Source organism: Bactrocera latifrons, unplaced genomic scaffold (assembly GCF_001853355.1).
Source record: "Bactrocera latifrons isolate USDA-ARS-PBARC rearing strain unplaced genomic scaffold, ASM185335v1 scaffold_57, whole genome shotgun sequence".
Classification (NCBI taxonomy): Eukaryota; Metazoa; Arthropoda; class Insecta; order Diptera; family Tephritidae; genus Bactrocera; species Bactrocera latifrons.
This window is the reverse complement of record NW_017537234.1, coordinates 832,246-859,817: the sequence shown is the minus strand read 5'-3', so window position 1 is coordinate 859,817 and position 27,572 is coordinate 832,246. Positions and strand designations below refer to the sequence as shown.

General features: G+C 35.3%; 6 protein-coding genes across 6 annotated transcripts in view; 2 read left to right on the top strand and 4 right to left on the bottom strand.

The window, feature by feature from the left end:
• The window catches only part of LOC108974595 (ras-associated and pleckstrin homology domains-containing protein 1), a 37,009-nt gene extending 31,131 nt beyond the window's left edge, over nt 1-5,878 (bottom strand). Inside the window, exon 1 of the mRNA XM_018942517.1 lies at nt 4,231-5,878. Coding sequence (XP_018798062.1) covers nt 4,231-4,281 — 51 coding nt within the window. The 5' untranslated portion in view covers nt 4,282-5,878. The remainder of the gene's footprint in view (nt 1-4,230) is intronic.
• A 1,004-nt stretch (nt 5,879-6,882) lies between these two features.
• LOC108974597 (ATP-binding cassette sub-family F member 2) lies at nt 6,883-10,614 on the top strand. The gene is made up of 4 exons (XM_018942520.1): nt 6,883-7,058; nt 8,094-8,826; nt 8,899-9,941; nt 10,022-10,614. The coding sequence occupies exons 2-4, from the start codon at nt 8,160-8,162 to the stop codon at nt 10,142-10,144; spliced, it is 1,833 nt and encodes a 610-aa protein (XP_018798065.1). The 5' UTR covers nt 6,883-7,058; nt 8,094-8,159; the 3' UTR covers nt 10,145-10,614.
• Nucleotides 10,615-10,846: 232 nt separating this feature from the next.
• Nucleotides 10,847-12,168, bottom strand: LOC108974601. The gene is made up of 2 exons (XM_018942527.1): nt 12,028-12,168; nt 10,847-11,964 (listed from the first exon to the last, which is right to left on the bottom strand). The coding sequence occupies exons 1-2, from the start codon at nt 12,108-12,110 to the stop codon at nt 11,088-11,090; spliced, it is 960 nt and encodes a 319-aa protein (XP_018798072.1). The 5' UTR covers nt 12,111-12,168; the 3' UTR covers nt 10,847-11,087.
• A 150-nt stretch (nt 12,169-12,318) lies between these two features.
• On the bottom strand, nt 12,319-15,075 carry LOC108974598 (T-complex protein 1 subunit zeta). The gene is made up of 2 exons (XM_018942521.1): nt 14,798-15,075; nt 12,319-13,997 (listed from the first exon to the last, which is right to left on the bottom strand). The coding sequence occupies exons 1-2, from the start codon at nt 14,932-14,934 to the stop codon at nt 12,539-12,541; spliced, it is 1,596 nt and encodes a 531-aa protein (XP_018798066.1). The 5' UTR covers nt 14,935-15,075; the 3' UTR covers nt 12,319-12,538.
• Nucleotides 15,076-15,206: 131 nt separating this feature from the next.
• Nucleotides 15,207-17,937, top strand: LOC108974599 (mucin-5AC-like). Its single transcript, XM_018942522.1, has 2 exons — nt 15,207-16,269; nt 16,323-17,937. The coding sequence occupies exons 1-2, from the start codon at nt 15,474-15,476 to the stop codon at nt 17,072-17,074; spliced, it is 1,548 nt and encodes a 515-aa protein (XP_018798067.1). The 5' UTR covers nt 15,207-15,473; the 3' UTR covers nt 17,075-17,937.
• Nucleotides 17,938-20,265: 2,328 nt separating this feature from the next.
• The window catches only part of LOC108974596 (rabphilin-3A), a 21,018-nt gene continuing 13,711 nt past the window's right edge, over nt 20,266-27,572 (bottom strand). Inside the window, exons 2-4 of the mRNA XM_018942518.1 lie at nt 22,538-23,924; nt 22,243-22,457; nt 20,266-20,632 (exon numbers count right to left, since the gene is read on the bottom strand). Of these exons, the coding sequence (XP_018798063.1) occupies nt 20,329-20,632; nt 22,243-22,457; nt 22,538-23,924 (1,906 nt within the window). The 3' untranslated portion in view covers nt 20,266-20,328. The remainder of the gene's footprint in view (nt 20,633-22,242; nt 22,458-22,537; nt 23,925-27,572) is intronic.

The window sequence follows — 27,572 nt, the reverse complement described above, 5'->3', positions numbered from 1 at the left end:
TATAAAAACGAGGAAAATCAAAAAAAAAAATGAGAAAAAATTTACATAAAATATTTACATATAAATTTATGTATGTATAACATTTTTTTAACTATAAAATTATTTTCTATATAAAAAGTTGTAAATGCTGGTCTGATATTTCTACTCGAAATTTGAGTGCCTCAACACTAGAAGCTATTTGGATGTGTTTATTCGCGTTTCAAAAGTGAGCTTAAAACATCCTTATTTTACTAAATTAGCTTCAAATATCATTTATTGGCATATTTTACAAACATTATTAAATAAATTGGATAAATAAACTCGCCTAGGAAATAATTATGCTTAGTATATTATTGGACCATATCAGTAGGTCAAAAGCTCCATTTCGTCACTAAGTACAATTTGGTATGCGGGCTTGAATATTTGTGTTTCAAAAGTGAGGTTAAAACCACTGACGTTGTTCAAATTTACTCGAATTGACTTCATTTGAAAGGTTCTGTTGTTTATTTGGATATTTTGCACAAAAATCCTTGAAAAAAATAGAAATATTTGTGACTTTCTAGGAGAGAGTAACTTAAAATCACTCCAAAAAATAATATAAGCAGAATTTTCTAGAAAAAAGTTCTACATTTCGCACTTTATACCAAGAACTTTGTTTATTATTATCGTTTTTTTTTTTTTTGCAAAATATTTCCCTTATACATTATATGCTTACTTCAAGCACAAATCATACAGTAATAAGAAAAATATTTTATCTCCAATGCAATGGGAAAAACTCACTTTATTCGCTTTGTAGAAGCTTTGTGCCTTAGAAATGTTTGATTCCCGACTTTCTGTTTACATTTTTTCAACAACTGACTCATTGTTTACTCATACCGCACATAAGGCGGCACATATACACGTTTGCTCTAACTGGTTGACCGTGGCAACTAAATGCATGTTTACCTTAAAAATTCTAGACGTGAAAAATTCTAACAAGTTTTCAACACATTTTCATGGCAAAAAGGAATTTTCCGAAAAGAGAAAGTCACACGCGAGTGATGAGTGCGAATGTAGGCTCAAGCCACAATTTTCAACCCCCTGATGGGGTAACAAATTTATAGACATTTATTTTATTTTTTTGGGAATATGTGAATGTATGTTTGGATGTATATGTGTGCAGTCTGCCTCAGGTATTACTTTATTGTCGTAGATGCACGCACACAGGCAGGCGTATCCTTGAAATGCACAATAGGACGCCAACTCATTGCAGTGGCAACCATATGTTGGCCAAATAATAGGCATATATGGTAAATGATTTACAAAAGCAATAACTGCAACAATTGTTGCCATGTTGCCAATGTGTGCAATTGGCGACTTTGTACTTTGTGTGCAGCACGAATTTTTTCTTCGTGCTCACTGCCGGTAAATTAAGTGTGTGAAGGTGAAAACACGTTTACGAAAAAGTAATGAAACTGTGAGATCAGCAGTTTTATTAACTGTAAAATATAAGAAAGAAAATTGTTGCTGGAAAATTCATGCAAACATACATACATACATACAGATATATGCGTGAGCGTGTTGGGAAAAGTTGTTGAGTCAGACAATAAAACACTTAACGAGCGCTGAAGCGATTGCCAGCATGAAATCTTTTTTCAAAGAAAAAAATAAATTAGCATCGCTAGAATGCATGATATAGAAGAAAAAATATAATATTCAGCCGATTATTAGTTATTCATTAGATAAAAATTAGTATCTCTCTAAGAAAAATGCGAGAAATCCTTTAGAAGTCCGAGCATCATTAAATGAAAATTCTCTTTCTTGAAGAAAATGAGAGAAACGCTTAGAAATCTAAGCATCCTTAAATAAAAATTAGATTCTCGCCGAGAAATGTGAGAAAATCGCTAAAAGTCATCAGAAATTTAATAATCAACTGAGCATTGAGTGAGGAATCCGTTATAAATCAAAAAAATATGATCATCAGCTGAGCAGTGAATAAAAATTTGTTACTCTCGAAGAAAAATATGAGAAAACCGTTATAAATAAAAAAAAAACGATGATTATCAGCCGAGCATTGGATAAAATTTGTTTCTCTCAAAAAAAATACAAGAAACCCATTATAAAAAATTGTCCCTTTACGCTTAAACTTGATGCTCTCGAGGAAAAATGTGAGAAAAACGGTAAAAGTCATCAGAAATTTAATACTCAGCTAACCGTTGGATAAAAATTTGGTTCGCTCGAAAAAAAATGGGAGAAAACCTTTATAAATATGAGCATTATTAGATAAAAACTAATTTTTCTTAAAGAAAAATGTAAAATACTGCCGATACTCATGATATATCTGATAATCAGCATGTCTGATCATCAGCTGAAAATTACAAAAAAATTAGTTTCTCTCGGAGGAAAATGAGAGAAACCCTTGATACACTTGGACATCATTAAATAAAAATGAGTTTCTCTCGAAACGACATGTAAATTCATAAAACTTAGTTTCTCTCGAAGAACGAATTACTATAAGAGTGTAAAAAAATCCTCTCAATTACAGTACTCAACTAAAACCGGTTAGAGAAGATCGACAAGACTAAATCCGACCATCAGCTGAGCTTTAGACGAGAGAAATTCTCTGCAGAAGAAGAAATGTATGAACAATTTTTTCCATGATTTTCAGAATCTATATTTTAAACGAAGAAGTTCAGTATTTTACCTTTTTTTAAACAGACCAAACTCATCATAAATCTGAGCATCAGCACGCAAAAAATAATAATTTGGCCGGCAATTTGCACCAGATATAAATTTAAACCGTTAACTCAAACAAAATTTTTTAAAAATAGAAATTTGGTTTCATGAAATTTAATTAAAAATAGAAAATATTTCGGGAAATGTAAACAATTCTTAGTATTAGCCCATTTATTCACCTCTTCCGGCAAAACCATAAATAAAGCACACACACTTCAGCCACTCACTGTGAGAGGTAATACCAATATACATACATACATGTGTACATAAATTCTTACGAATTTCTGCAAATATTTACAAAATTGAGCAAAGTCCATTAACTCCGCATATATTTTTAAGCATACGCAACCACTTTTATGATTATGTTTGCATACATTTTGAGTCATGCACTCAATATGCTTCTTAAAATAAATTATTGAGTAAATTTAAATAATTTGTTCATTCTTATCGCTATTTAAAACAAAAGAAAATGCAGAAAAAAACATATTTGCATAATGACTGCTGGAATCCGCTGTCGGAAATGTGATGTGGATGCATTTTTCATATAAAAATTATTTAAATAAATACACATTAGGGTGGTCCCATTTTTTAAATATAAAAATCAAATTTTATTATTATAATAACAGTTTGCTAATTGGATTTTAAATTCTAATATAAGGGAGCAATCGCATTAAGATACTTAGCAAAATTTAAAAATTAATTAATTAATATTCTAATTTGAAAGCCATCCAGCTAATTTTTCAAAATATTGTTTTTGAATTTTTTTGTGATTCCTTAAGGCTTTTTAAATTTTTTCAACACATTTACATATGCATACATTTTCTCCTTATTTTTAAATTAATTTAAATAAAATTTGTATATATGTACATTTTTTTCATCCAATTTTTCAAAACTATTTTATTTTTATTTTCTTTTACGACTCTCACTGTCTTTAAATATAAGTAAAAATTCCTTCCATACGCATTTTTCTCATAAAATTTTTTTATAATTATATTTTCTGTTTTTACTATTTTCTATTAGGGAAAAAAACTCATTTTCATACATTACCATCCTAATTCCTACAGGGTACTCGATAAATTAAACATCTATTACAGTTCACTGTTTACAAGATAACAGTTAAAAATGTATTTCCTACATTTACTGCAATTAATTTATTTTAATTAATTGTATGAATTAATTGCAATGTATGAATTAATTGCAATGAAAAATTTTAACAAAATTATTACATACAAATTCTCCCAAATATACGCCACAATTGCAAAATTTTTTTATAAAACAGTAATTTATAAAAATATATTTCTTACATTTTTACACACAAAATCTTTAAAAAAAAAAACGTATTCTATGTTTATTTACTTATTCGTTTGTATTATTTCTCTCACTGGGACTCTGTATAGCAATATGTATGTACATACATACTTAACTACATAAAAAATTCACATTTATGTCAGTTTGTATGTATCCAACAATCAACATCTTTTAATGATACGCATTCTTAAACAAAATTTGCATATAGACCGTATATAATATACTTACAGTTTCGTCCAAAGAATTCACGGAATTTTGTTCTGCAAGACTGCAATCCATATTCCAACAAAACAAAATACCAAAAACCACCGATAAGTAGTGTGCCAGTGATGTTGTTGCGGCAGTAAAACTGGCGAGTGGGTCGGGCTGGTGGGGTTTGTACAAAAATTATGGCACGTACAATACACGAATTCTTATACTTTTCTTAAATAAAATAACGCCACTGTATGAATGTATGTGAATTTACATTTCAAAATCTTAACACGAAAATGCATAAAACTTCAAAATACAGTTATTCACAATTTCGACCGATGAAATACTGCAACGCGCACAAATTAATACAACTCAAATATTCATATACAAATATGTATGTATGAATGTATGTATGTTTGAACGTTTGATAATCGAATTATTTTACATGCACTGCACACAATTACAGCGCATCAAGCGCTTGCAATTGGAAGCTGGCTTTCGCGTATCCGGCAGAAGATTGCTGCACAGCGTCGCATTTGTGTGGGTGGCACAGGTATAACTTGCACTGCCACTTAACAAACGCTTGGCCGCTATGTGCCTAAAACACCTTTGCAGCACTATGTATGTGTGCGTGTGTGCGACGGTTAAGCATATGTGCGTTTTGGTTCCGTTTCGTTTGTGCAATTACTAATTTCCTACGCCAATGCCCACACAAGGGCATACATATACACATAAATATGCCTTAGGCTGTAGCAACATACGAACTCTCGCACACTGACACACACTTTTAGTGCTTAAAAGTGCAGTAGCGTATTTAATTTTTGTAATATTCCTGTTTTTCGTCTGCTCTTTAATGTTATTTTTTCACATTTATGCGTCGCTGTTGCCGATGGCAGCACTTTTTTGGGTGTAGTTCATCGTCTATTTGTATGTGTGCGCTTGTGCTTTTTTTGTTGCTTCTACTCCAGTTCTCAATATAATTTTCCTTTTGCCTTTTATCACACGTATTCGCCGTATATTCATAAATGCATTCTTCTTCTCTTCTTCCGCTTTATTAAATTGTCGTTCTTCGTCGATTTGCCCGTAATTCGCCCTCCCACACACTCACTCTCACAGCAATTTCTGCTCCAATCGTCCACAAAGTATTCCTTTCGACTCCGAAATGCCCCCGTTCAACTTTGTCTGCTTACTATGTATGTATTGCACTGCTTCCTCGTTTTCGTACACCCACTCAGCTCCAATTCAATTCATTCGCCGTTGTCGTTGTCTTCGCTGTCGTAGCCTTTATCGTTTACGCACTTCCACTTCACTGTGTAGCATTTGCGTCCCGCATGCCACACTGCACTTTTACCACCCACTACTACTATCTGCTCTTTACAATTCACACTTAATTTCCTTCCTTTTCCTACGTTTTTTTTACAGTCGTGCCACAGACTGCTGTAAAACTCTGTATTATTTTTCACACCTCTTCGCCGAGACTTTTCGGAATTTCGTTTACTCTCTATTGCACTCAAGAATTTTGTTTGAAAAGTCCAATTGGAGTTTGTTAATTTTGTCAAATAAATTGTAAATGAAAATTTTCACTGAAAAATTTATGATTCAGCCGAACGCGTTGATGTCTGTGTAAGAACGAACCGTAGTTTGGAGTTAAACGAGCTGTCCGAGCAAAACCGCCGCCCCCACAAGCGCTACACAAGTACTGAATAACCAGAAAATGGTAAAATGGTAGATGGAAGTGGAGTAATATCCGTTGACAGCAACAGTGGCCAAACAAGCTTGACTACTTAGCTGTGTTTCGTTGCTTCATAATTACAAAGTAGATGTGTTTCATTGGCGCATATTTATTTACGCCATCTGCTACTGCTGATGACACCAGTCTATGCCGGAAACTTCCATTTACGGCAAGTTGTCGCTGCTTGCTTTCCTTTTCAGCTTATTTACGCGTATCCATGATCGTAGGTAGGTTCTGTTGTAGTTTTTTTTGATGCTTTAATTGTGAGTGCTGACAGTAGCGCCTCAAGTTTGCTGTATTATCTTCTTTTGGCAATACAATGTCATTGAACTGAATGGCTGGTTTGTTCTGAATGTATATTGCAAATCGCCAAATTAAATAGAGTCAAGTATATTTATTTTATTATAATTGAGAAATATAGCAGGAAATACCAAAATGTAGTCATTTTTTTAATATGACAACACTGCGAGCCAAAGCATTCATTGTAATTATATACAAATAATGAATACATAATTAAATTCGCTTTCTCATACATAAATTAAAGCAAAATGGTTGTTATAAAGAGTCATAAAATTACAAAATATCAGTAGACAAAGTTACTAACATCCTATAGAAAATTCCACTCAATTACGTTATCATATATATACTACAAGTAATAATATTTATAATATTACTATTATTTAATCATATATACTTGCATCAGCTGCCTTAGTTTTATATATAAAATATATTATATATATAAATACATATATTATACTATATATATAAAATATATGTAATGATTTGACTAGCTATCGCTCTTTTTTAATTATTTACTATTGCTTAAATAACCTTTCCCATTTCCAAATCCTTTGTACACCCTGTATATTATTCAACACTGAACGCACTCTGTAAATGGCCACACTGCCACCAGCTGCGTACATATGTTTTACATTGTCTTTAGATTTGAAGTTTTTCGTTCTCGGTCGCTAATTCTGCTCGGTCGTGATTTCGCTGTTGTCGGGGGCATTTTTTCAACACGTGAAATTTTAAACCATAAACGGAATTTGAGCATAAATTCACATCATTTCGGTGACGTTGGCACCTTTTTAATAATAGTAAACTAAAAAGGAGCTGACAAAACGGAGTTTTGGTAGGTATATAAGTGAACACGTTTTTCAGCACAGTTAGCTATCAGCTTTGGAATTCGTGCGAATTATGAAATAAGTTGTAAAGAAAAAATGTGTGGACTATTGCTATGCGCTGGCGCTGCTGTATTCCTGCACACCGCCAACGTCTTTTCTTAACTTTTCACAATGAGACGTCGACATTATTGAATTTTCACGGGCGGCATGAACAATTCTTACGCATATCTGCATATCTTGTTTTGCTGAAAGAAATTGTTGTAAATTACAGAATATGTTCCAAGTATTTTAAGCAAAGTGCCCAAAGCTTGTGTGGATGTTGCACATTTTAGTTGCTGTAATTTTCCATTATAGCTCAACCAAATGTATTTATCATCGTATGTATCCACCGCCAGTTTGTCTTTGTTTCTGCATTCTCGCTTCCTACGTTTTACCTTCTTATTTATCACCGCCTTTCTACATGGCACAAATTGTTTGCGCACATGTGCGTTTTAGATAACCTTGTTGTTGTCGTACGGCAATGTGGTTGTTGTGGCTACGGCTAGTAAAAAATTTCAAAGACAAATGTATGAATATTTGTGCATCAGCCAACTGTTTAAATCCAACGTTTGGTTTATTAACTTTCAAGTAGGGCGAACATGGCTAAACGTTTATAGAAATGAAGGTTTTAACAACGACACCAAATGTGCCGCTTTTAAGAAGGGTTAAGCCTTTAATCTTGTCTGCTTCAAGCGTTCGGATATAGTTACATACTTCGTTTAATGTTTTACTAACGTTGTCGGGGGAAGAGCTTTGGAAAGGCCTGGTTTTGTTAGCAAATAGTAAACGTGGAAGCTCTTTGTCGTATTTATAGGTATATATATGTACCGCGATTCGTATAACTGTTCGAAAACGTTTTGATACATTCTCCATTAAGTTTTCTTTACTTCTTAAAGCTGTTAGCTGTGCGTACACAAATTTAGTGAGCGTTCGCTAAATTTGTCAAAATTTCTGTCCAAATTTATTAACGAAAATAAACTTTTTCTTTTACTATATTTTAAAAGTAAAATATTTGTGTCTGCGTAAATATTTGTAAACGTCAAAAAAGTTTTACGAAAGTTTAAACAAAAATGCCTTCTGATGCTAAGAAACGCGATGCGCAGCGTAAAAAGGACGCACGCAATAAGAAAATCCAGCAAATATCATCGTCTAAGAAAGCAACACAAAACGGCACACCGGAACGTGAATTGACCGAGGAGGAGAAACTGTGTGCCAAGCTGGAGGAAGAGGCACGCATCAGTGCCGAAGCGCGCTCTTGCACAGGCTCATTGGCCGTAGATCCACGTTCACGTGATGTGAAAATAGCCAATTTTTCCATTACTTTCTTTGGTTCCGAGCTGTTGCAGGACACTATGCTCGAGTTGAATTGTGGACGTCGCTATGGTGTTATTGGCTTAAATGGCTGCGGCAAATCGTCCTTGTTGGCAGTGTTGGGCAATCGTGAGGTCCCTATACCTGATCATATTGATATTTTTCATTTGACACGCGAAATACCAGCGTCCACCAAAACTGCCCTGCAGTGTGTTATGGAAGTGGATGAGGAGCGGATCAAGTTGGAAAAGCTCGCCGAAGAGCTCGCAATGAGCGACGAAGATGATGCTCAGGAACAATTGATTGATATCTATGAACGGTTAGACGACATGTCGGCTGATCAGGCTGAAGCAAAGGCGGCGCGCATTTTGCACGGTCTCGGCTTCGACAAGGAAATGCAACAGAAACAAGCCAAGGATTTCTCTGGTAAGTACAAGCACAAAAAAAATAATCCAATCGCTTTTGGCTTCAATAATTAACACTTGATTTCCACTAAAGGTGGTTGGCGTATGCGTATCGCGCTGGCTCGTGCGCTCTTCGTCAAACCGCATCTGTTGCTGCTGGACGAACCGACCAATCACTTGGATTTGGATGCTTGTGTGTGGCTTGAGGAGGAATTGAAAGAATATAAGCGTATTCTAGTGCTCATTTCGCATTCGCAAGATTTTCTCAATGGTGTCTGCACAAACATCATACACATGACCAAGAAGCGCCTAAAATACTACACTGGTAATTATGAGGCATTCGTGCGCACACGCATGGAACTGCTAGAGAACCAGATGAAACAATATAATTGGGAGCAGGATCAAATCGCACACATGAAGAACTACATAGCGCGTTTCGGTCACGGTTCCGCCAAGTTGGCACGTCAGGCACAATCTAAGGAGAAGACACTGGCCAAGATGGTGGCGCAAGGTTTAACCGAAAAAGTGACCGATGACAAAGTGCTGAATTTCTATTTCCCCTCTTGCGGCACTGTGCCACCGCCAGTAATTATGGTACAGAATGTTAGTTTCCGTTACAACGAAAATACGCCGTGGATCTACAAAAATTTGGAATTCGGTATTGACTTGGACACCCGATTGGCTTTGGTAGGACCCAACGGTGCAGGCAAATCCACACTGCTCAAACTCTTGTACGGTGACTTAGTGCCCACTTCCGGCATGATACGCAAAAATTCGCATTTACGTATTGCCCGCTATCATCAGCATTTGCATGAACTGCTTGATTTGGATGCCAGTCCGCTTGAGTATATGATGCGTGAATTCCCTGATGTAAAGGAGAAAGAAGAGATGCGTAAGATCATTGGCCGTTACGGTTTGACCGGTCGTCAGCAAGTTTGTCCGATCCGTCAGCTTTCCGATGGTCAGCGTTGCCGTGTTGTGTTTGCCTGGTTGGCCTGGCAGGTACCACATCTGCTGCTGCTTGATGAACCTACCAATCACTTGGATATGGAAACCATCGATGCGTTGGCTGATGCCATCAATGATTTCGACGGCGGCATGGTGTTGGTTAGTCACGATTTCAGACTGATCAATCAGGTGAGTAATAACATAATTGTGTGATAATAAACTTTTGAAGAAAGTCTCTAATTAATTGCAATATAATACGCTATACGCAGGTTGCTGAAGAAATTTGGGTGTGTGAAAATGAAACCGTCACGAAATGGAATGGTAATATTTTGGACTACAAGGATCATTTGAAAAATAAAATTACTAATGAAAACGAGCGAAAGAAGAAATAAAGCATGCATGCATACGTATTCACACAAAAGCAAATATAAACTTACAACAATTTTAAATAGTATGCCAAGCGAATTTGTTTATTTAAAAAATTACAAAATATATATTAAATAATGTAGCTAAACGGCGAAAGAACCCCTACGTGTGTACAACAAAAATAATTACAATGGAAGAAATGCGGCATAATGGTATAAATATGATTAACTAAGTAATAGAAAAACTTAATAAATTTTCGCGTAACAAAACGACATTTGTGATTGATTGTTTAAGTAATTTATTATGCACTAAATATCTACTACATATGCTATGCTACAAATAATATTGTGAACGTACTATAAACCAAACAATAGCTACAACGCTGATGATAACGGCGCTTACGGAATATCCAAAATTTCGATTTAGAATTACAGTGTGAAAAATTTGTGCTTTACTTTGCCACAACTTAATACATTTGACATATTTATTGAATTAACGTTTGATTAAATTTTTTGAAAGCAAACAGCGAACACGTTTAGGTCTTTAGAAATTAAATTGAAATATACTTTAATGTGAACACACACCTATAGGTTAAATATTAGTAGGCGAATTTTTTATATTTCAAAGAAAAAAAAGAAGTTATTAAAAATGTATTTGATCGGCAAATGAAGTACGCCAATAGCTTCAATAATACATTACCACACAGATTGAAATAAAATTTGCAGACATTCATTAAAACAACAATAAACGAGTTTTATTGCAATCATACAAAACTATTGGGTAACGGGCTACTGAACGGGCTGCGTTGACTGCTTTTAGAATGTTGTCTGCGTAGACATAAAGAATACTTGGTTTAAATTATTTCTATTATTTAATTAAGTGCACATGCAGTATAAGTGTTTTCATATGTAATTCTTAAATTAAGTTACTTTCCATGGCCATTTTTACATAGAATGGCGGATAAACTATTCAATGTTTCTGCGCTATTCTTTCACATATGTACCGTACTACATGTCTATGTGCATCGTTGAGCGCATTAAAATTAACCAAAAATTGCTCCAGCATAATTTTAAAATCTGACATACGACACTCTTTCCAAGCCAGCACTATTTCTGCTAATTCCCATTTCATTTGCAGCGGCACATAAGTACCAGTGCTATAGTGGCTACCACTAGCAGTCGCCAATGGCGAGCCTATGTTTGTTGCATTTTCATCATCGAGGTCAGCCAAACGTTCATAATATTCTATTAACTTAATATGTGAAGGCGACTGTCGCGCTGGTGGTAGATTCAATGCAATAAGTAATAATAGACGTAATATTTCCACACGTTGCAGTAGATCCGTATACAATTCGCATTGTTTACGTTCACAAATGTTATCCACTATATCATCAAGTTGCTGTAGAGCGCTGAGAAAGTCTTTCTGCTCCAGAGATGCGTGTGCAGCTAATTCCAGTTCAAAAATACGATGAGCAGGTGAAGCGAAACTACTACAACCATCGTAGTGTGGTTGCAGTGGCGACATTTCGCGTATTATGGCCGCTTTTAAGACTGTGTCATCGGGACAACGTTCCAAAGCTTGGCAGTAGCAACGCAGTGCGCCCTCTGTGCATTCACCGCCATTCGAACGCAATTGTAGTGCGGCATTTGTATTGTTAGCGCGCATGAATGCGCGTGCTGCTTTTAAGTAAGCTTGACATTCATTAACCACATTGCCAGAGGAAAGCTCACACTTGGCCACGCCTAAATGGCACATAGCAGCATATTGATAAATGCCAGCTTCCTCAAAACGTGTCGCCAGCCGTGTAAATTCATCTAACACCTCGGTGACATTAGGTGCAAAGCGCCTATATTAGAACACATTAAACTGATTTTGTAATACATATAATAACTAGTTGTGCCAAACTTACTTGAATACAATTCTGTCAAATTTTTTAAGCTTATTTGAAACCTTTAAATACTGATCGATTAGTTTTTGGGGATAATTATCCATTTTAATTGTTTATAATTAATAAAGTGCAACTGTTGTTGCTATACAACTGTCAAAACCACCAGCTCACACACTGTGTTTAATTGTTGTTCAACCTTCCGTAATAAGTCGTGGTATATTTATGAAACACAGCCTATGTGAAAACTTGCGAATTTAACCATCTATCCCACTTCTACCCAAACCAATAGCACCCATAAATAAATGTGAAACATTTTATAAGCGTCCGGAAAAATGCATTTTATTCATTTAATACAAAAGAATTTTTGTGGTATTAATAGCTGAAGCGAAATTATAAATCATTTAATTCGTTGAAGTCAGCTATTTGCAATTGTTAATAACAACAAATAATACAATTAATGAAAAAAGAAGGTAGCAGCGAATGCGGGTATTGTTCATTGAGACATTATTTTGTAGACTGCAGTCAAATTTGACTAACCCTTCAAACTTGTCATGCCAGCACGCATAACTTCATCCACTAGCAGTAAGTTGCTAGCAATCACCGAGCAGGAGTTTAATATTTGCTTCTTTACCAAGTAGTTATCATACACATGCATATCCACAGGTTTCATTGGCTCACCCGTCGACAAATCCAATCCAATGGGTTCTGGATTAAGACGATCCTCCTCTGTCAGCTTGACAATAGTATCTTGGGCATCGTAACCGCTATTAATAGCTAGATTCTTAGGAATGACCAATAAAGCCTCGGCGAATGCTTGTATTCCCAAGCGAACCTTTCCCTTAACGGTGTCCTTGTATTTATTCAGTTCGTTATATACGCGCACTTCGAAGGCACCAGCTCCTGGTATAACGCACTTATCCACAAGCGCATTGTTAATGGCACGCAAACCATCACGAATGGCATCTTTAATCTGTACAATGGTATGCTTATTGGGTCCTTTGATCAAGATGGTTACCGATTGTGGGTTTTTGCACTCCTCAACAAAAGTGTATTTATTCTCCCCAAGTACGTGCTCGTAAACCACACCAGCGTATCCTAAATGTGACTCTTCCAAATCATCAAAGGAATTCATGGCAGTACCACCACAGGCCAAAGCCAAACGTTCCATATTCCTGCGCTTGGCACGACGTAGCGCCATAATACCTTCTTTAGCCAAAGCGTCCAACGACATAGGATCAATACCTTTCTGATTGATAACAACAAGAGTTTTCTCAGTGCCGTCACAAAGTTTACGTTTTAACGCAATGATTTTCTGTACGCGCTGATCGATAAACTCACGTTCAGCACGAACAAACTTCTCACGCTCTTCCGCAGTTTTATAGAAGAATCCTGAGTTGACTTCCGACTTTTCATATTCCAAAGAAACGTTGCAAGTGAGCACATACGCATTCTTCAAACGTTTTGGCATATCAGGATGACGAGTACCGTGATCCATGACAATGCCGCGAATAAGACTTGTGTCGGTGGCAGTCTTATGCTGCATTTCCATCAGCTCAACCATATGCAAATCGACTGGTTTATCATCCTTACGTATAGCTAATATAGCATCTACACACACTTCAGTTAGCACATCAGCCAGTGCTGGGTGCACTTTGGTGCGCAAGCTGGTATTGGCAATACCGATTAAATTCTTCTTATTGATTTCAATAGGAATTTTAACTGCGTCAAGGACTTCCAAAGCTTTGTTACGTGCTTTTTCAAATCCTTCTGTTACAATGCGTGGATGAAGGCCTTCGGTAAGGAAAATATCTGCTTGCTTCAAAAGCTCGCCAATAAGCAAAACAGTTGAAGTAGTGCCGTCACCAGTGGAATCATCCTGAGCTGTACTGGCACGCGCTATCATGGAAGCTGTTGGATGTTGAATTTGCATTTCATGCAGCAAAACATTGCCGTCCTTGGTGATTTTGATGTCGCCGGCACCAGATACTAACCTAGAAAGGGAAAATTTTTTTTTTTAATATTTATATGATTTAAAATCTATGTTTTGCTGTCATTATTTTGTTCCATACTTTTTGTGCGGTAAATTCCATTTGTGAGCACTACCGCAATTTTAAAATTATAAAAAACATTTTTCTTGCGCATGCTTTATAACAAATTTGAAGTAATTACTCAAATCCGCAGGCTAAATGCGCTTTTAATTATTTTTAAATTCTGCATTTAAAACATATTGTCGTTAACACTTTTCGCAAAACATACATGTAGGTATGTGATAAACTATACAGATGATGAAAAAGTTAACATATTTTTCTCTGGCACAAGCTTTATAACAAATTCGATGGAAATACTCGAATTTGCAGGCTACATGTGCTTTAATTACATACGAAATCTATAAAAAAAAAGCTAAATTAATAAATAACATGAACATAACCCAGTGTGTACAGCATTTTCAATTAATCTGCTATCGTTTTGGGTACATGAGTAATTTTACTAAGTTTTAATAACCGAAAAATATTCAAACTAGTTTTTACTAGCGCAAGCTTTTTATAAAAAATTCTAGAATATTTCATTTTACAGCCTACAATGCGTTTATTTTCATTTCATCTCTTATAAAAAATAATAGCCGTCTGATGACGAATCGTTTGGGTACATAACCTCAAATATTCGTGTTGAGGCGGCGGCCCTTCTGAGACCATATGAACATAAAATTGCATTTTTCAACGAAAAATTAACACGGAAATGCAGTATATGCTAAACCAAGAAACATATATTGCAAAAAGTATTTTTTACTTACATTTTCATTGTTCCCTTCGGACCCAAGTTAGTACGCATCACATCTTGTAAGCCTTTTGCAGCTGAGATATTAATAGCCAAAGCTTGAGCAGCACGTGCAAATTCAGCCTTTGGGTTCAATAAACTTATCGAAGCCATGTTTAATATAAGATTTTAAATAACTTTATTTAATTATAACAATTAAATCTTCAATAAAATCAATTATTTCTGACACACGTTGGGTACGGCAAGCAACAAAATTATCGGAATCTTTAACAGAGAAACCAAACCAAAGCAGTGTGTTCAGTGTTGTAATGACAGCTGTCAGTTCACGAAGCGGTAACGCGCTAAGTTGAGGCATTTCAGCGCCACAGTGGCAGCGTTGACCCTGAAATGCAACATTGAGTCACGTTCCTCCAATTTTGCAATAGCCGACGGTAGAGCCTCTCAGCTGATGTTCGTCGAATTCAGTGATTCAGTTCAAACGAAACGAAACGATCCAATATTAAGCAGAAATTTTTCAGTTGTACAATAGGAAACGTATTCTGGACATAATTCTGTGTATTTTGCCATTAGCAAGTATAATTAATTTGTTTAGTAGTGAAGTGACTGACGGTACAAAGAAACAAAGACACGCAAGCAATTTAACTTGCTTGAAAGCAACCTGTTTTAACGCGGAAACCGATCGTAGTGCAAAAATGGCGAGGGAGGTGAAAGTGAATTGCGCATCGGTCGCTATATTTGCAATTTTATTGCTTACCCAAAATTTAGGGTGTAGTGAAGCCAAGCGCGTTTTGAGCAGCAATCGGAAATCGAATAGTGGACGTACCCCAAGTAGTGGACATGTTACCAAAAGCTATCCGACACAAAGCAGTGCAGGTAACTCGCACTCAGACCTTGCCAAGTTGAGCTATTCAGGATACAATTCGGCACCAAATCGCCCAGCGTCGGCTGCCGGAAGTGGTTCCACCAATACTCAACCTATAGGATGGAATGTGCCGAAATCGCAAGGATCCCCGGCTTCTGGAACCAATGTGCACACTCCAATAACAGCCACTAATACACAGGGTGTGCAGAGCTCTTATCCTGGTGCCACTTATAATTCTCCTGGCTCGGTTCCTGCAGGCGCAACATATCATTCACCTGGGTCAGTTCCAGCTGGCGCAACGTACTATTCTCCCGGATCTGTGCCTGCTGGCGCGACGTACCACTCGCCTGGAGCACTGCCTGCTGGCGCAACATACCATTCACCTGGTTCACTGCCTGCTGGCGCAACATACCATTCACCTGGTTCATACCCCGCTGGAGGAAACCCATATTCAGCGCCTGGACATATGCCAGTAAATGGCGGTTACTATCCAGCTGGAGGCAGTCAATATCCCTCGGCTGGTGTACCAGCTGGTGCTACTTACGTAGCTCCTGGTGCTGCACTTCCTCCAGGTGCTGTGCTTTACTCATCACCACCGCAACAAACATCGACAGGATTAGGATTTGGTAAGGTACTCAATACTGAAAAAAAATATCAATTCTAAATAGTTGAATATTAGGTTCTGGTTTGGCTGCTGGTGCGATTGGAGGCGCAATTCTTGGTCACGTGCTTACGCCAACTCATACCCGTGTGGAATCAGCACCCGCTGGGCAACCAGGTAGCGCGGATGACAAAATCATCATTATTAATAACGGCCCACCAGGTTCAGTAACTACGACAAATGCTGCCGGTGCTACCGTCATCACAACTGGTGTCGTTGGCGAAAACGCCACACAACCCATGCCAGCGCCAGCACAGGCTGCTGCACCAGCTGATCCGGCAATACCAAACGTACCGCTTGCCCCCATAGGTGATAATAACGCAGCGCAACCAACACCAGCACCAGGTGCTATACCCGCCGCCGCTCCACAACCAGCCCCCGAACAACCCCCACCAGGCGGCATAATTTGTGTACCAGTACGCGTTAATGAAACCGATCCAGCAGATAGTAGCAAGATGATTGAAGTAGAAAAAATTGCTTGCTACCCAGCACCCCCGCCGCCCCCACCAGCATCTGTAACTGGTGCTGAAATGAATGGTACAGCGCCAGTTATGCCACCAGCTAGCGAAGGAAGTGCACCGTTGGCGCCAATGAGCCCAGTCACCGCAGCTTCACAACAATTGCAAGCAAATCCAACCCAAGCACCCTTGTTGCCGGACAATGCTTCGGTAAAAACAAGCGGTGCTGGGGCATGGTTCAATTATGCCGCCTGCAATTCTATGTCAACTGTGCTATTGCCATTATTTGTTGCTTTTTTTGGACTTCATTAAGTATGTGAAACCATAGAAGGCAAAAAAAAAAGCAGACAAAATTAAAAGACAGTAAAGTAGTGAGTTAAAAATAGTATGAAAAAATCGATATGCCTATAGGGCTACAAGCTTAGTAAATTGATGCAACAAATGTTATGGAATTCGTATACCTCTTTTTGTAACAAATATTTTCTTACCTTTGCATAATGCTTCGAATCGGAAGAATCTCAGCATATTTTACAATGCTTCGTTTTTAATCATAACACGTTTTTTTTATTTTTATTAAGAATTATTAAATTTTCTCAAATATATGTTGTAAAGTATTATAGGCAATACATGCTTTAAATGTAAAAAAGTATTGTTAATACACATATCCATCAAATATACGAAAGAACAAATCGGCCGAACAATACAAACATACAAATATTGGTATGTAAGTCATTAACCTGTGAAATTACACGTCTAACCTTTGTGATCTTAAAATATACGTCGAATAATAATTGCGATTTTGCTCGCCTCTTTGCCACATATGATTCTCCATTTTGAACAGATATTCCAACTCGAAACTCGCGCCTTTGTAATTTAAATTAGGGAATTTTTAATGCAGACAACAACAAGTAAACAACATTTGCAGCTCAAAATATTTTATAACAAATGTCTTCTTATAAATGCAGTTAAATCAGTAAATATCTTTTGTCTTCATAAGCCATATAAAAGTGTTTAAAGTATATATAAATCCATTTTAAAAACTTAATTCCAATAGTCACCGCAGTAAATACATGTATATATTCATAGATATTTGCTAATTGTATTGTGCACCTAACAAATTAAAAATATTTAATGCAATAAAATTAGCTTGCAGCACCCCACACTAACCGCAAAAACTTGTTTGACTTACGTTGAGTAATGGTTGTAATAAATAAAAAAGGTAAACAACTGTCTTAGCAGTACAACAGGTATGTAAGTACTCGTATGCTTAATTTCTTTGTAACTACATATATACCCATTAGTTGGAAAATTTTAATTAAAAACAATTTGTGCAGTCCTGCTAATAATACTACGAGTTTATCAATTCTACAAATTTCAATAGTGAGTTTATTCCAGCCTTTCATTAAAGTTAAAAATTAATAAAACTCGACAAAGCAATAATAAATTAGAAATATTTACATATTATTTTTTTCAAGCTTAATTACAATTCAACCATTTTCCATAAAAACAATAAATTAACTATGCAAGTTTTATTGTAAATAATCAATAAAAATGCTAGACACTACCCGGAATATTTAACTAATTTCCCAAATGCGGAAGGTTAAATTTGTATTTCTTTTAGATATTCCACCCAGGTGCCATTAGCCGTGTCTAGTTAGCTGCTAACAATGCTGCTTTACACGATATCACACTTTGCCTATACATTTATTAGAGCAACAACAATGCTTATATTGATATTTTTGTTAGTAAACAAATTGTAGAATATGCAAATAAAAAGCACAAACACCGGTTCTGAGTAAATAAAAGTCATACATACCTATGCATGCTTGTGAATACACCAATTTAGCGCAGTCTGATTTCACTCATTTCAGCACAGCCGCTGCGATAAATCTTCATTAAACCTAAATAAATATGCATAGCTTAAATACATATTTGTATGTTAAATATTAACATTTGACTGCATGTCAAAGTGTAATTTTAAATATAAAATTACTAATACGTCTAAATTTTACTTTTTAAAACGTTATGAAATATTTAAATGTTGCTCTGAAATTAACGAAGCACATACATACAATGTACGTACAATAATATAATATTCATAAATAACTGTGTCGTTAAAGTGCAGAGAATGTTTTCTGTAATATGTGCTTATTAAACGCAACTTCAGTAAACATTCATAAATAAGTGACAATTCAAAGCCAAGATAAACCATTAATAATAAAAACTCATGTATAAATAAAAATAAAAGTTATTCGATATTAATTTTATCGTACCAAGTTCTCATATTTTATTCCAGCAATATTTTTTTGTATTAAACAAAGTAATTGTGTGTATTAATGCATACGCGTTCGCTTACATAGCAGTTACAGTTCGTGTTTTATTTGTATATGCTTAATGCTATTTAAAAATATATTTTGTGTGTGTGTGTATTTGATTGATGCTTATTTAAGGACACTTAAAAACAATTTATAGTACATACTATAAAATATAATGCAGCAAAATTGGGGTAATAAATATGCTGAATAAGGAAGGTCGACGATGCCGTTGCGGATGATACAGGTGACAAGTAAAGACATGTCCCAGTACCTGCAAACATGTGTGTTCATGTACATATGTAAGTATTTACAGCACGTTATTTATTAAATGCATATATGTATGTACATACATATGTAGTAAATAACTTATATAAGAGTTTGTGTAGCAGTTTGTATAACAAAATAAATTAATATACCTACATAGTACATATGTATGTAATTTTTAGTTTAAAATTTCGGCAACAATTTCTGTGGGTGGATTACATATGTACATACATATGTAGATATGCATATGCATATAGGTATGTATATTTAAATATAAATGCATTGCACCTCGAGCCAAATGCATACATACATATGTATTTATATTTTTACAATCATAATATTATATAATACTTATGTCAGGTCCAGGATTGGAAATAATGCATTAAAAATAATTAAATTAATTTTTTAATTTTGTAATTGCGAAAACTTTAATTAAAATTAATGGGTTGAAAAATAACAAAATGTTAATTCCAAGTATGTAATAAAAATAATTGTTTTTGATTTAACATTATTTTATTTCACGAGCGTACTTCGTGCTCTAGACGCAGAAGAGTGGTTAACAAATCTGCACATTTAATCGATTTAATTTTAATTGCTCTTCTGCAATAAAGTTGCCAAAATTGGAATTAAAAAAATTCGAAAAAATATTTTAAATTCATTTTTAATTAAAAAATTCGCAACCCTGGTCAGGTCTTTTTTATAATTTAAAAAAAAAATTTAAAAAAATTTGTTTAAATCTGACCCGATAAAATCTAATTTTAAATTCAAAAATGTTTAATTAAAAAATTCGCAACCCTGGTCAGGTCTTTTTTATAATTTAAAAAAAAAATTTAAAAAAATTTGTTTAAATCTGACCCGATAAAATCTAATTTTAAATTCAAAAATGTTTAATTAAAAAATTCGCAACCCTGGTCAGGTCTTTTTTATAATTTTATTGTATGTGCCATTTTTTTTTATAAATTTCAATACGCTCCGTCACTCATTTGATTAATGCGTTGGGTGTTCCCCTGATAAACAATGCCATTTTTCGTGAAAGTGATCCGGCAATTTTATGCAATCCAGCCACTGCTGCAAACGTTCGCCCTTGCTATTGTAGCCGATTACCAAACTGCCCAGAAAATCATTGCTCTTGCCGATGTCTTTATCCCAAACGGTTATATACAACGTTTGTTTATTCAGATCATGTGGACTGGATTCGAAATAGAACTCTTCGCGATATATTGGATTTAATGTGCGCCATTTGACACCGGTTTTGTATTTTTTATTCTTATGAGAATCAGGTTTCAGTTGTCTAAATGAAAAAAAAAATAAACTTTTAGTTTAATGAAGCGCTCAGTTGCAATTAGCAGAGTGCAAATTGAATGGATATGAATATGCAAATAAACATGACATATTTTTCATAAGAGCATAAGGCTTTTATAATTATGTATGTATATATGTACATACCTACATATGTATAGTATACATAGTACATGTATTTTTGTACATATGTATAGTACTTGTACGTATGTATGTAGAACGCTATTTGAACGCGTAAAAAGTTTTCAAAGGCTTATCTAACTAATTAGCATATTTTCGGAAATTTGTTGAAGTTAAACGATATTTTGGTTTTCACATAAAATGAGTTGAGCTAAAAGAAAAAGGTAAAATAAGAAAAAAAAAAAAACGCTAACTGTGGCTGCACTGAAGCTACATATATTACCCTTCATACGAGCTTTTTTATGACATAAAGGGTATACAAATATTTGCTGGATTTAGTTTGTAAGGCAGCTATATTCGTACATACATATGTACATACATATATATACTTTATACGGTCACGGACATTTCCTTTTGGATGTTACAGACTTTGTGGTAACCTTTATCCGGCCTAATTCCCGTTGTCGTTTCCAAGTTGTAATCGTTGTTATCGTCATTTTGTTCCTAATTTCGTGTTCTTGAAGTATAACAGTCACGTCAAACAAAAGTTATCTTAAGGGGGGAGATACCTTTAGTATCGTCAAAAAAGGTAATTTTTTCCAATTTTATTATAAAAAAATAAAAAAAAAGATCACATCCGGTTTTTTGCATATATATTAAGAGGTATTATTGCACTACAAAATAAAAATTATTTTATGTAAAAAACAAATTGCCGAAATATCAACGATCCCGTTGATTGACATTTTTTTGTGGTCATCAACTTCCTGGCTAGACTTCCTATCCGAAACGAAATAAGTATTTTTTTTTTTAATCTGGAAGCTTTTATCAAGTGCATAGTAGAGGGGTTTTGAGAATTTCGAAAAATCGGAAATGTAGGCCAGAATTTTAAAACTTAAACAACTGTCAAAATGCCATTTTTCTCGGAAAAGCGCTCTATTATGCACTTGAGTATAAAATTGTGTATTAAATACGCTTTAGTTCAAATAAATTTGATAAATAATGCGCTCGCAGTTTTGACGACCGGATGAAAAAAGTTAGTTTCGAGGAAACGAGCCTCAAAGTTCTGCGGTTGTATAGACTGCAGCATGAAGTGCAATGTAGCACCATTTCTTCGAAAATATACGGAGTACACCAGTGAAACTTCGGGACTATATTTTTGAATAGTTTTCAAATTGTTTAGAGTGAACATTTTTTTTTATTTATTTATTTTTTTAATTCTAAATGTATCTCCCCCCTTAATTTAAAATTAAGAAAGTATGGTAACTTTTCATTTTCACTTCAAATAATCGCGCTCGTTTCTATATCGCTCTCGTCGTTACTATACTAGTTTCAAAATCGGAAATACCCATTTATTTGCGATAAAAATCGATAACGCCAACGGTAATGCCACATAGACTCTTCTATTTCCTTTTAAAATGATAACGACAACGGTAATAGGGCCGAATATATTCACTATTCAGGGTATGAAAGATTCACACTTACAGCTTAACAAATGGATCCGAGCTGCCATTGTTGTCCATCGGTATCAAATTGATGCACTGCTTTACATTCACCACCAAAGCACGTCGCTTTGTATTATAGCATAGTGATATCAGAATTTTGCCATGCGGCCACTCCTGTGACATTTCCGCTTCATTGCTAAACCGATCCTCGCCACCCAACGGCACAGATATGCGATACTGATTGGTATTGTGCACCTGCGTTTGAGAAAAATATATAAAACCAATAACTATTAAGTTTCTCCGCAATTAACGACTACTCTCTGCTGTCAACTTACCGGCGACAACGAAATTTTAGCGCCTCCCAAGTAGTCATGCCCATACTTATCGTCATCGAATATCGCAACATACAGCGACGAACCGCCTAGTTCCTCCGGTTCGACGCCCACAAATTGCAAAGTTTCATTAAATTCAGGGTTGCGCGTCTTATGCACAGTTTTAGTACGCAACCAACGCGAATACTTGGTCATACCATCGGGCGTCACAATATTCACCTTACAATAGGGATCCGTTAAACCAGCCGCATCCATAGCAGGCAGATCACGTGCTCTTACCATTACGCAGTCCAAACTATGTACGCTCTCACGATAGCTAACCGCCACCTCGAGCCAACCGAGCAACTCGCGACAATGCAAATTTACTTGATTGTGATTGGGCACATGATTGCTCGTGTTTGCCGAATTGCCCGATGAACTTTCGCCACTGATCGACCAAGATGACGAGACGGAGCTGCGACGCGTATAATTACTATTGCTCTCACGCCTATTGTTTACCGAAGTGACAGTCGAAGCCGTTGATATGGTGTCATAGTCCTGTTGATTACTTTCTGTACGCGATGTCTGACGATTGGCGAAAAAAGAATTGGAAAGTTTCCGCTCACCGCTATCAATGAAACTGCGTATGGAGCCGAAAGTACGCAGACGAAAACTATCCTCACGTTGCATACGCGTCGCCGCGGGTGGTGAGACATCAGCGTTGATGGAATTTCTGTTCGGTGTGCGTGCTGTTGTCAACGGCGCTGCAGCACACACAGCGCTGATGGCGCCATCCACAACATCACCAACACCGTCGCCACCACCGTTTGTATCCTCTTCCGAACTACTGCTATCGTCCACATGTATTGTCAGCTTCTTAACGCGCACATTGCGTGTGGGCGTGTTGTTGCAGCTTTGTGCGCCACGCGGCGGCAGCAACACATCAGACATGGCGCTGCCACTTGCTGACTGATGTGTGGGTGTCGAATTAGTGCTGCTGGGTGCGTCATAATTGGGAAGCCCTTTGAAAAACCATGCGCCCGACTTTTTCCACATTTCGCGTGTCTCCGAGCAGATGCGGCACAACCATATTTCGCGCGTGCGATCACTGGTATGATAACGTATATTAATGTCGACACTGCATTTTGTACACACCGATTTCTTGCAGTCCTCACAAATGATGCGCGTTGAACGCAGCAGCCCAAAGGTGTCACCGCAGAGCCGGCAACAATTTGGACCACCTTCGACGGCGCGTTGTTTAATTTTCTCCACACGCTCGACAAGTCGACCAACGCGTTGCCGTTCGGCGGTCTCGATTTCCTCATTGCGGCGTATAACGGAAATAATAGCGGCTTGCTCATCGGGCCGAAGCGGTTCGTTGGTCTTAGAGCTGCTCCATCCAGCGCGTAATCTGTGGGGGGAAAGAAAGATTAACGAATTTTTTATGGCAAAAGTTTTAAAGTAGATCAGGGTTATAGCCTTTCGAAATGGTAATAAGTGAAACAAAGTATGGGTTAACATCCAATGGGAAAGGAAGAGAATATAACAAAAGTAAAAAAAATATATATAATTTACAGACGTTCTGAAAAGCTGTGGTAGGAGGCATTGAGTTTTTAAATGAAAAAAGGGTTTGCTAAATTTTCAGAAAAATTAACTGACTTAACTTTCGTGTTAATACCTTTTTTCCCAAAATTTACGTGAAAAATTTTAACCAACTATATCTAACTAGATTTTTGAATTTTATTTTTTTTTCATTTCTTTTTTTTAACAAATTTGACAAATAAATATTTATTTTCAAAGCACAAATCGCGAAATTCTTTCAAGTAACTGCGAACTTAGTTATGTAAAGCTCATCTCTCCATCCGGTTTAAAATCTCAAATTGTAAGACCCTTCATATGACAGAAAATCATCAAATTTTTTATACAAAATAAAAAACAAAATTAATTAAAAATGAAATATTTATTATCTATTATCAAAGCCGCTAACTGGTGTTCTAGGTATACCTTTATAGGTTCAATTATTACAATTTTTTTTTTACTTTGTCACTCTGTGTGAATGAATTTACCATGTTATACTTGTTTATGTAGTTTTGTTGCGATTATGTACCTTGCTCACGTTTCGCCGAGGGGCGAAATTTTATACAACATTTAAGTATATTCTAATAGATGCTGTGCTTTGACACGCAATATTGAACATTAAAGATTATTGTTTTCCTGATAAGGCTTCGCACAGAATTGTAGAGTCCGACATTTTTAGTATAACAAAAATTGCGTAATAAAAAACTCGGTCAAACAACTGTACAAATATGTATTGCATATATGTGTAGTCACAATTTTCCAACAAATTTCACAATAGTGTATTCAATTTCAATAGAGCACCGTGGAGGCATTATATTTCATCACCCCTGGTTGTGTGCTCAAATTATACCTATGTACCTATATACATACATATGTATATGTATAATGTACATGTATACAATAAGTACAACAAACACGTTTATACGCCATTTATCTGATTCTTATAACACAGTCATGTGCCAAGTTCATGGCAATCAGCACAAAAATAATTACATATGACTAATTTCGTGAAACAGCATGACAAAAATAAACGCCGCAAGTAGTGTAGAACTAACTAAAGGAAATAAAAGAAACCTGAATTGGGCAAAAATGTAAGCCAAAAATGCTTATGCATATGGCTAAGAGCTCGTTAAAGGTTTTTATTTTTATTTTTATTTTTATCAAAGCCACCCCTAACCTGTTGTGCCGCTATTCACGTCATTTCCTCATCATATCGTCAATGGCAGGCTTGTTGTGCTCATTAAACAAACCTCACAGCGGCAGCGCTTCCCTCCACTGTGACTGCGCTGCGCAGTCGACTGTATGACTCAACAAAAACAAAGAAGAGCACATTAAAAGTAAAGAAGCTAAGTTCTCATGTAAAGCTTTGTATTTATTTGTTTGCTTTTGCTTATGTTGGTGTTTGTTGTTTTCATTTATTTGCATATCTACTTGTTTATCGCACGAGCACTATCTTTTTTCTTGCTTACTTATACAAGTTAGGAGTCAACGATAGACAGCAGGTAAGGAGAACGAAAACTTTATGCTTATATGTACATATGTACATGTATGTTAGTTGGTCCTTTTAAAGTTCATATGTAAATAACTCTTTAAGTATGTGTGTTTCTTGCGAGGTTAATGGCTTGGCATTCAGCTTAACCACATGCATGGCCGTAATGTCTGCCGACGTGTGATATATCAGTTGTTTGTATGAGTGCCATGAGCTTGGCTATCTAACTTACGACCGTAGTGGTTATTGTGTCTGTGCTTATTTTATTGCTTATGTGTGAAGAGTAGCACGAGCGCAAACACGTTTTCAACATATTTTCGCATTCAATTACTTTTTTTATTTTGTATAATATAAACGCTACCGCAGGCAAAATGTGATTGCCGACGTGTCGCTTACTTTATACCGTTTCTTTTATTGTTGCTGTCACTTATTACTCAATGAAATGTGCTGATGAGTGACGGCGCTTTGCAATTCAGGCCTGCGGGGAGAAAAACAAAAAAAAAAATCAAAATGAAATGAAAAATAAAGAAGCTAGCTTAGAATTAAAATGTGTGATGCAAGTAAAAAGTAGCTTAAATATTTGATTAAAAGCCGGTCCTAAAAGTATTTTTTGTCGGTCCAATAACACGGACTTTATTGTATACACATACAAATAACTAAAATTTAATTAACCCCTATGTTAATGATCAACTTTATGGACGTCGTTGACCGGTACATACGAACGTTAATATTGAACATTTTTAATTTTAAAATTTTTTTTTTTTATTTTTATTTATATCTATATACTATACTTACATATATGTATATCTACAGTTATTGATTATGTTCTGAAAAAAATACTGTGGAATTGTGAGGGACTTCTGAAGTTTTATACTTCTTAATTCAAGAAAACCAAGGTAGTGAAAACATTTTTATTTATTTGAACGGCTGAATGTTTAGTGGGAAATAATTTCAAGGTTGTTTCTTTGTTTGCTTTCTTTGCACACATGATGCGACCACTGTGGACATCTCTTCTTATTTTTTTTTTTTTAATGTAGACTCGGCTAATCCTTATCTTAAAAAAGCTATAATAATTTCTGGAAAAAAATAGTGCGTAAAATAAAACAAATATTTGAACTTAAAAAAATCAGAAATTTTAATACCATTTACTATTAGAAAAGAATAATTTACATAAATCTTTTTACTTCATGCTAACATGTGTACCATCATTCACATAATATTTTCACCCTCTAATTTAAATCAAATTGTAAAATTCGTCTGATAGGATTTGAATAAAAATTTTGACAGAAAAATTATTATAAGTTTAATTCTTGAAAAGTAATGAAAATTTAAAAACATAAAGCATATTAATGAATTCTTTAAATGAAGAAAACTCTCTTTGAGAGTAAGCTATTAGTGTAATTATTTAAAATTTTGGACATAAGTATAATTTTTTTCTATTGAGCAGTATCATAAAACCGGAAGGTATAAGATTATTGAAACAAAAATTTATAAAAATTTTAATTTTTATTATTAAGATAAAAGGTTTTAAGCATTCAAGATTAGGTCAATGACAATGTATTAAGATAGAAATTTCTATTTATACGCTTCTGTTAACCAACCCATGGATACATAGTTTAAAGATGATAGTTACGTATACGCAGTGTACACTCAAAAAATCTTACTTCGCAGCATTTTCAAAATATTCTTAATTCAATAAATTTTAAGCAAATAAAATAATAAAATTAAAAATAATTTGTTTGCCTGTTATGCCTCTAATTATTCAAAAAATTAATATAAAGTTTTACCACTTAGACCATGAATACATAGAGGTTGCGTATACGCAGTGGCTAGTGAAAAAGAAAACATCTGCCAGAACATACATACGTACATAATAAATGAATTAAACAAATTTTTTTGTAAAACAAATAAACTTAAAAATAATTAAACAATATTTATGAATAAATGTAAACAATAAAAATAAAATTAAATTAAAATTTCAATAAAATACTT

What these genes read in the sequence shown, in the direction of transcription:
- LOC108974597 (XM_018942520.1), top strand. Translation starts at nt 8,160, where the DNA reads ATGCCTTCTGATGCTAAGAAACGCGATGCGCAGCGTAAAAAGGACGCA. An exon ending in ACAAGCCAAGGATTTCTCTG is followed by an intron (nt 8,827 to 8,898) that starts GTAAGTACAAGC and finishes TTTCCACTAAAG; the next exon opens with GTGGTTGGCGTATGCGTATC. An exon ending in ATTTCAGACTGATCAATCAG is followed by an intron (nt 9,942 to 10,021) that starts GTGAGTAATAAC and finishes CGCTATACGCAG; the next exon opens with GTTGCTGAAGAAATTTGGGT.
- LOC108974601 (XM_018942527.1), bottom strand. Translation starts at nt 12,110, where the DNA reads ATGGATAATTATCCCCAAAAACTAATCGATCAGTATTTAAAGGTTTCA. An exon ending in TTTGACAGAATTGTATTCAA is followed by an intron (nt 11,965 to 12,027) that starts GTAAGTTTGGCA and finishes GTTCTAATATAG; the next exon opens with GCGCTTTGCACCTAATGTCA.
- LOC108974598 (XM_018942521.1), bottom strand. Translation starts at nt 14,934, where the DNA reads ATGGCTTCGATAAGTTTATTGAACCCAAAGGCTGAATTTGCACGTGCT. An exon ending in CCGAAGGGAACAATGAAAAT is followed by an intron (nt 13,998 to 14,797) that starts GTAAGTAAAAAA and finishes TTCCCTTTCTAG; the next exon opens with GTTAGTATCTGGTGCCGGCG.
- LOC108974599 (XM_018942522.1), top strand. Translation starts at nt 15,474, where the DNA reads ATGGCGAGGGAGGTGAAAGTGAATTGCGCATCGGTCGCTATATTTGCA. An exon ending in ATCGACAGGATTAGGATTTG is followed by an intron (nt 16,270 to 16,322) that starts GTAAGGTACTCA and finishes GTTGAATATTAG; the next exon opens with GTTCTGGTTTGGCTGCTGGT.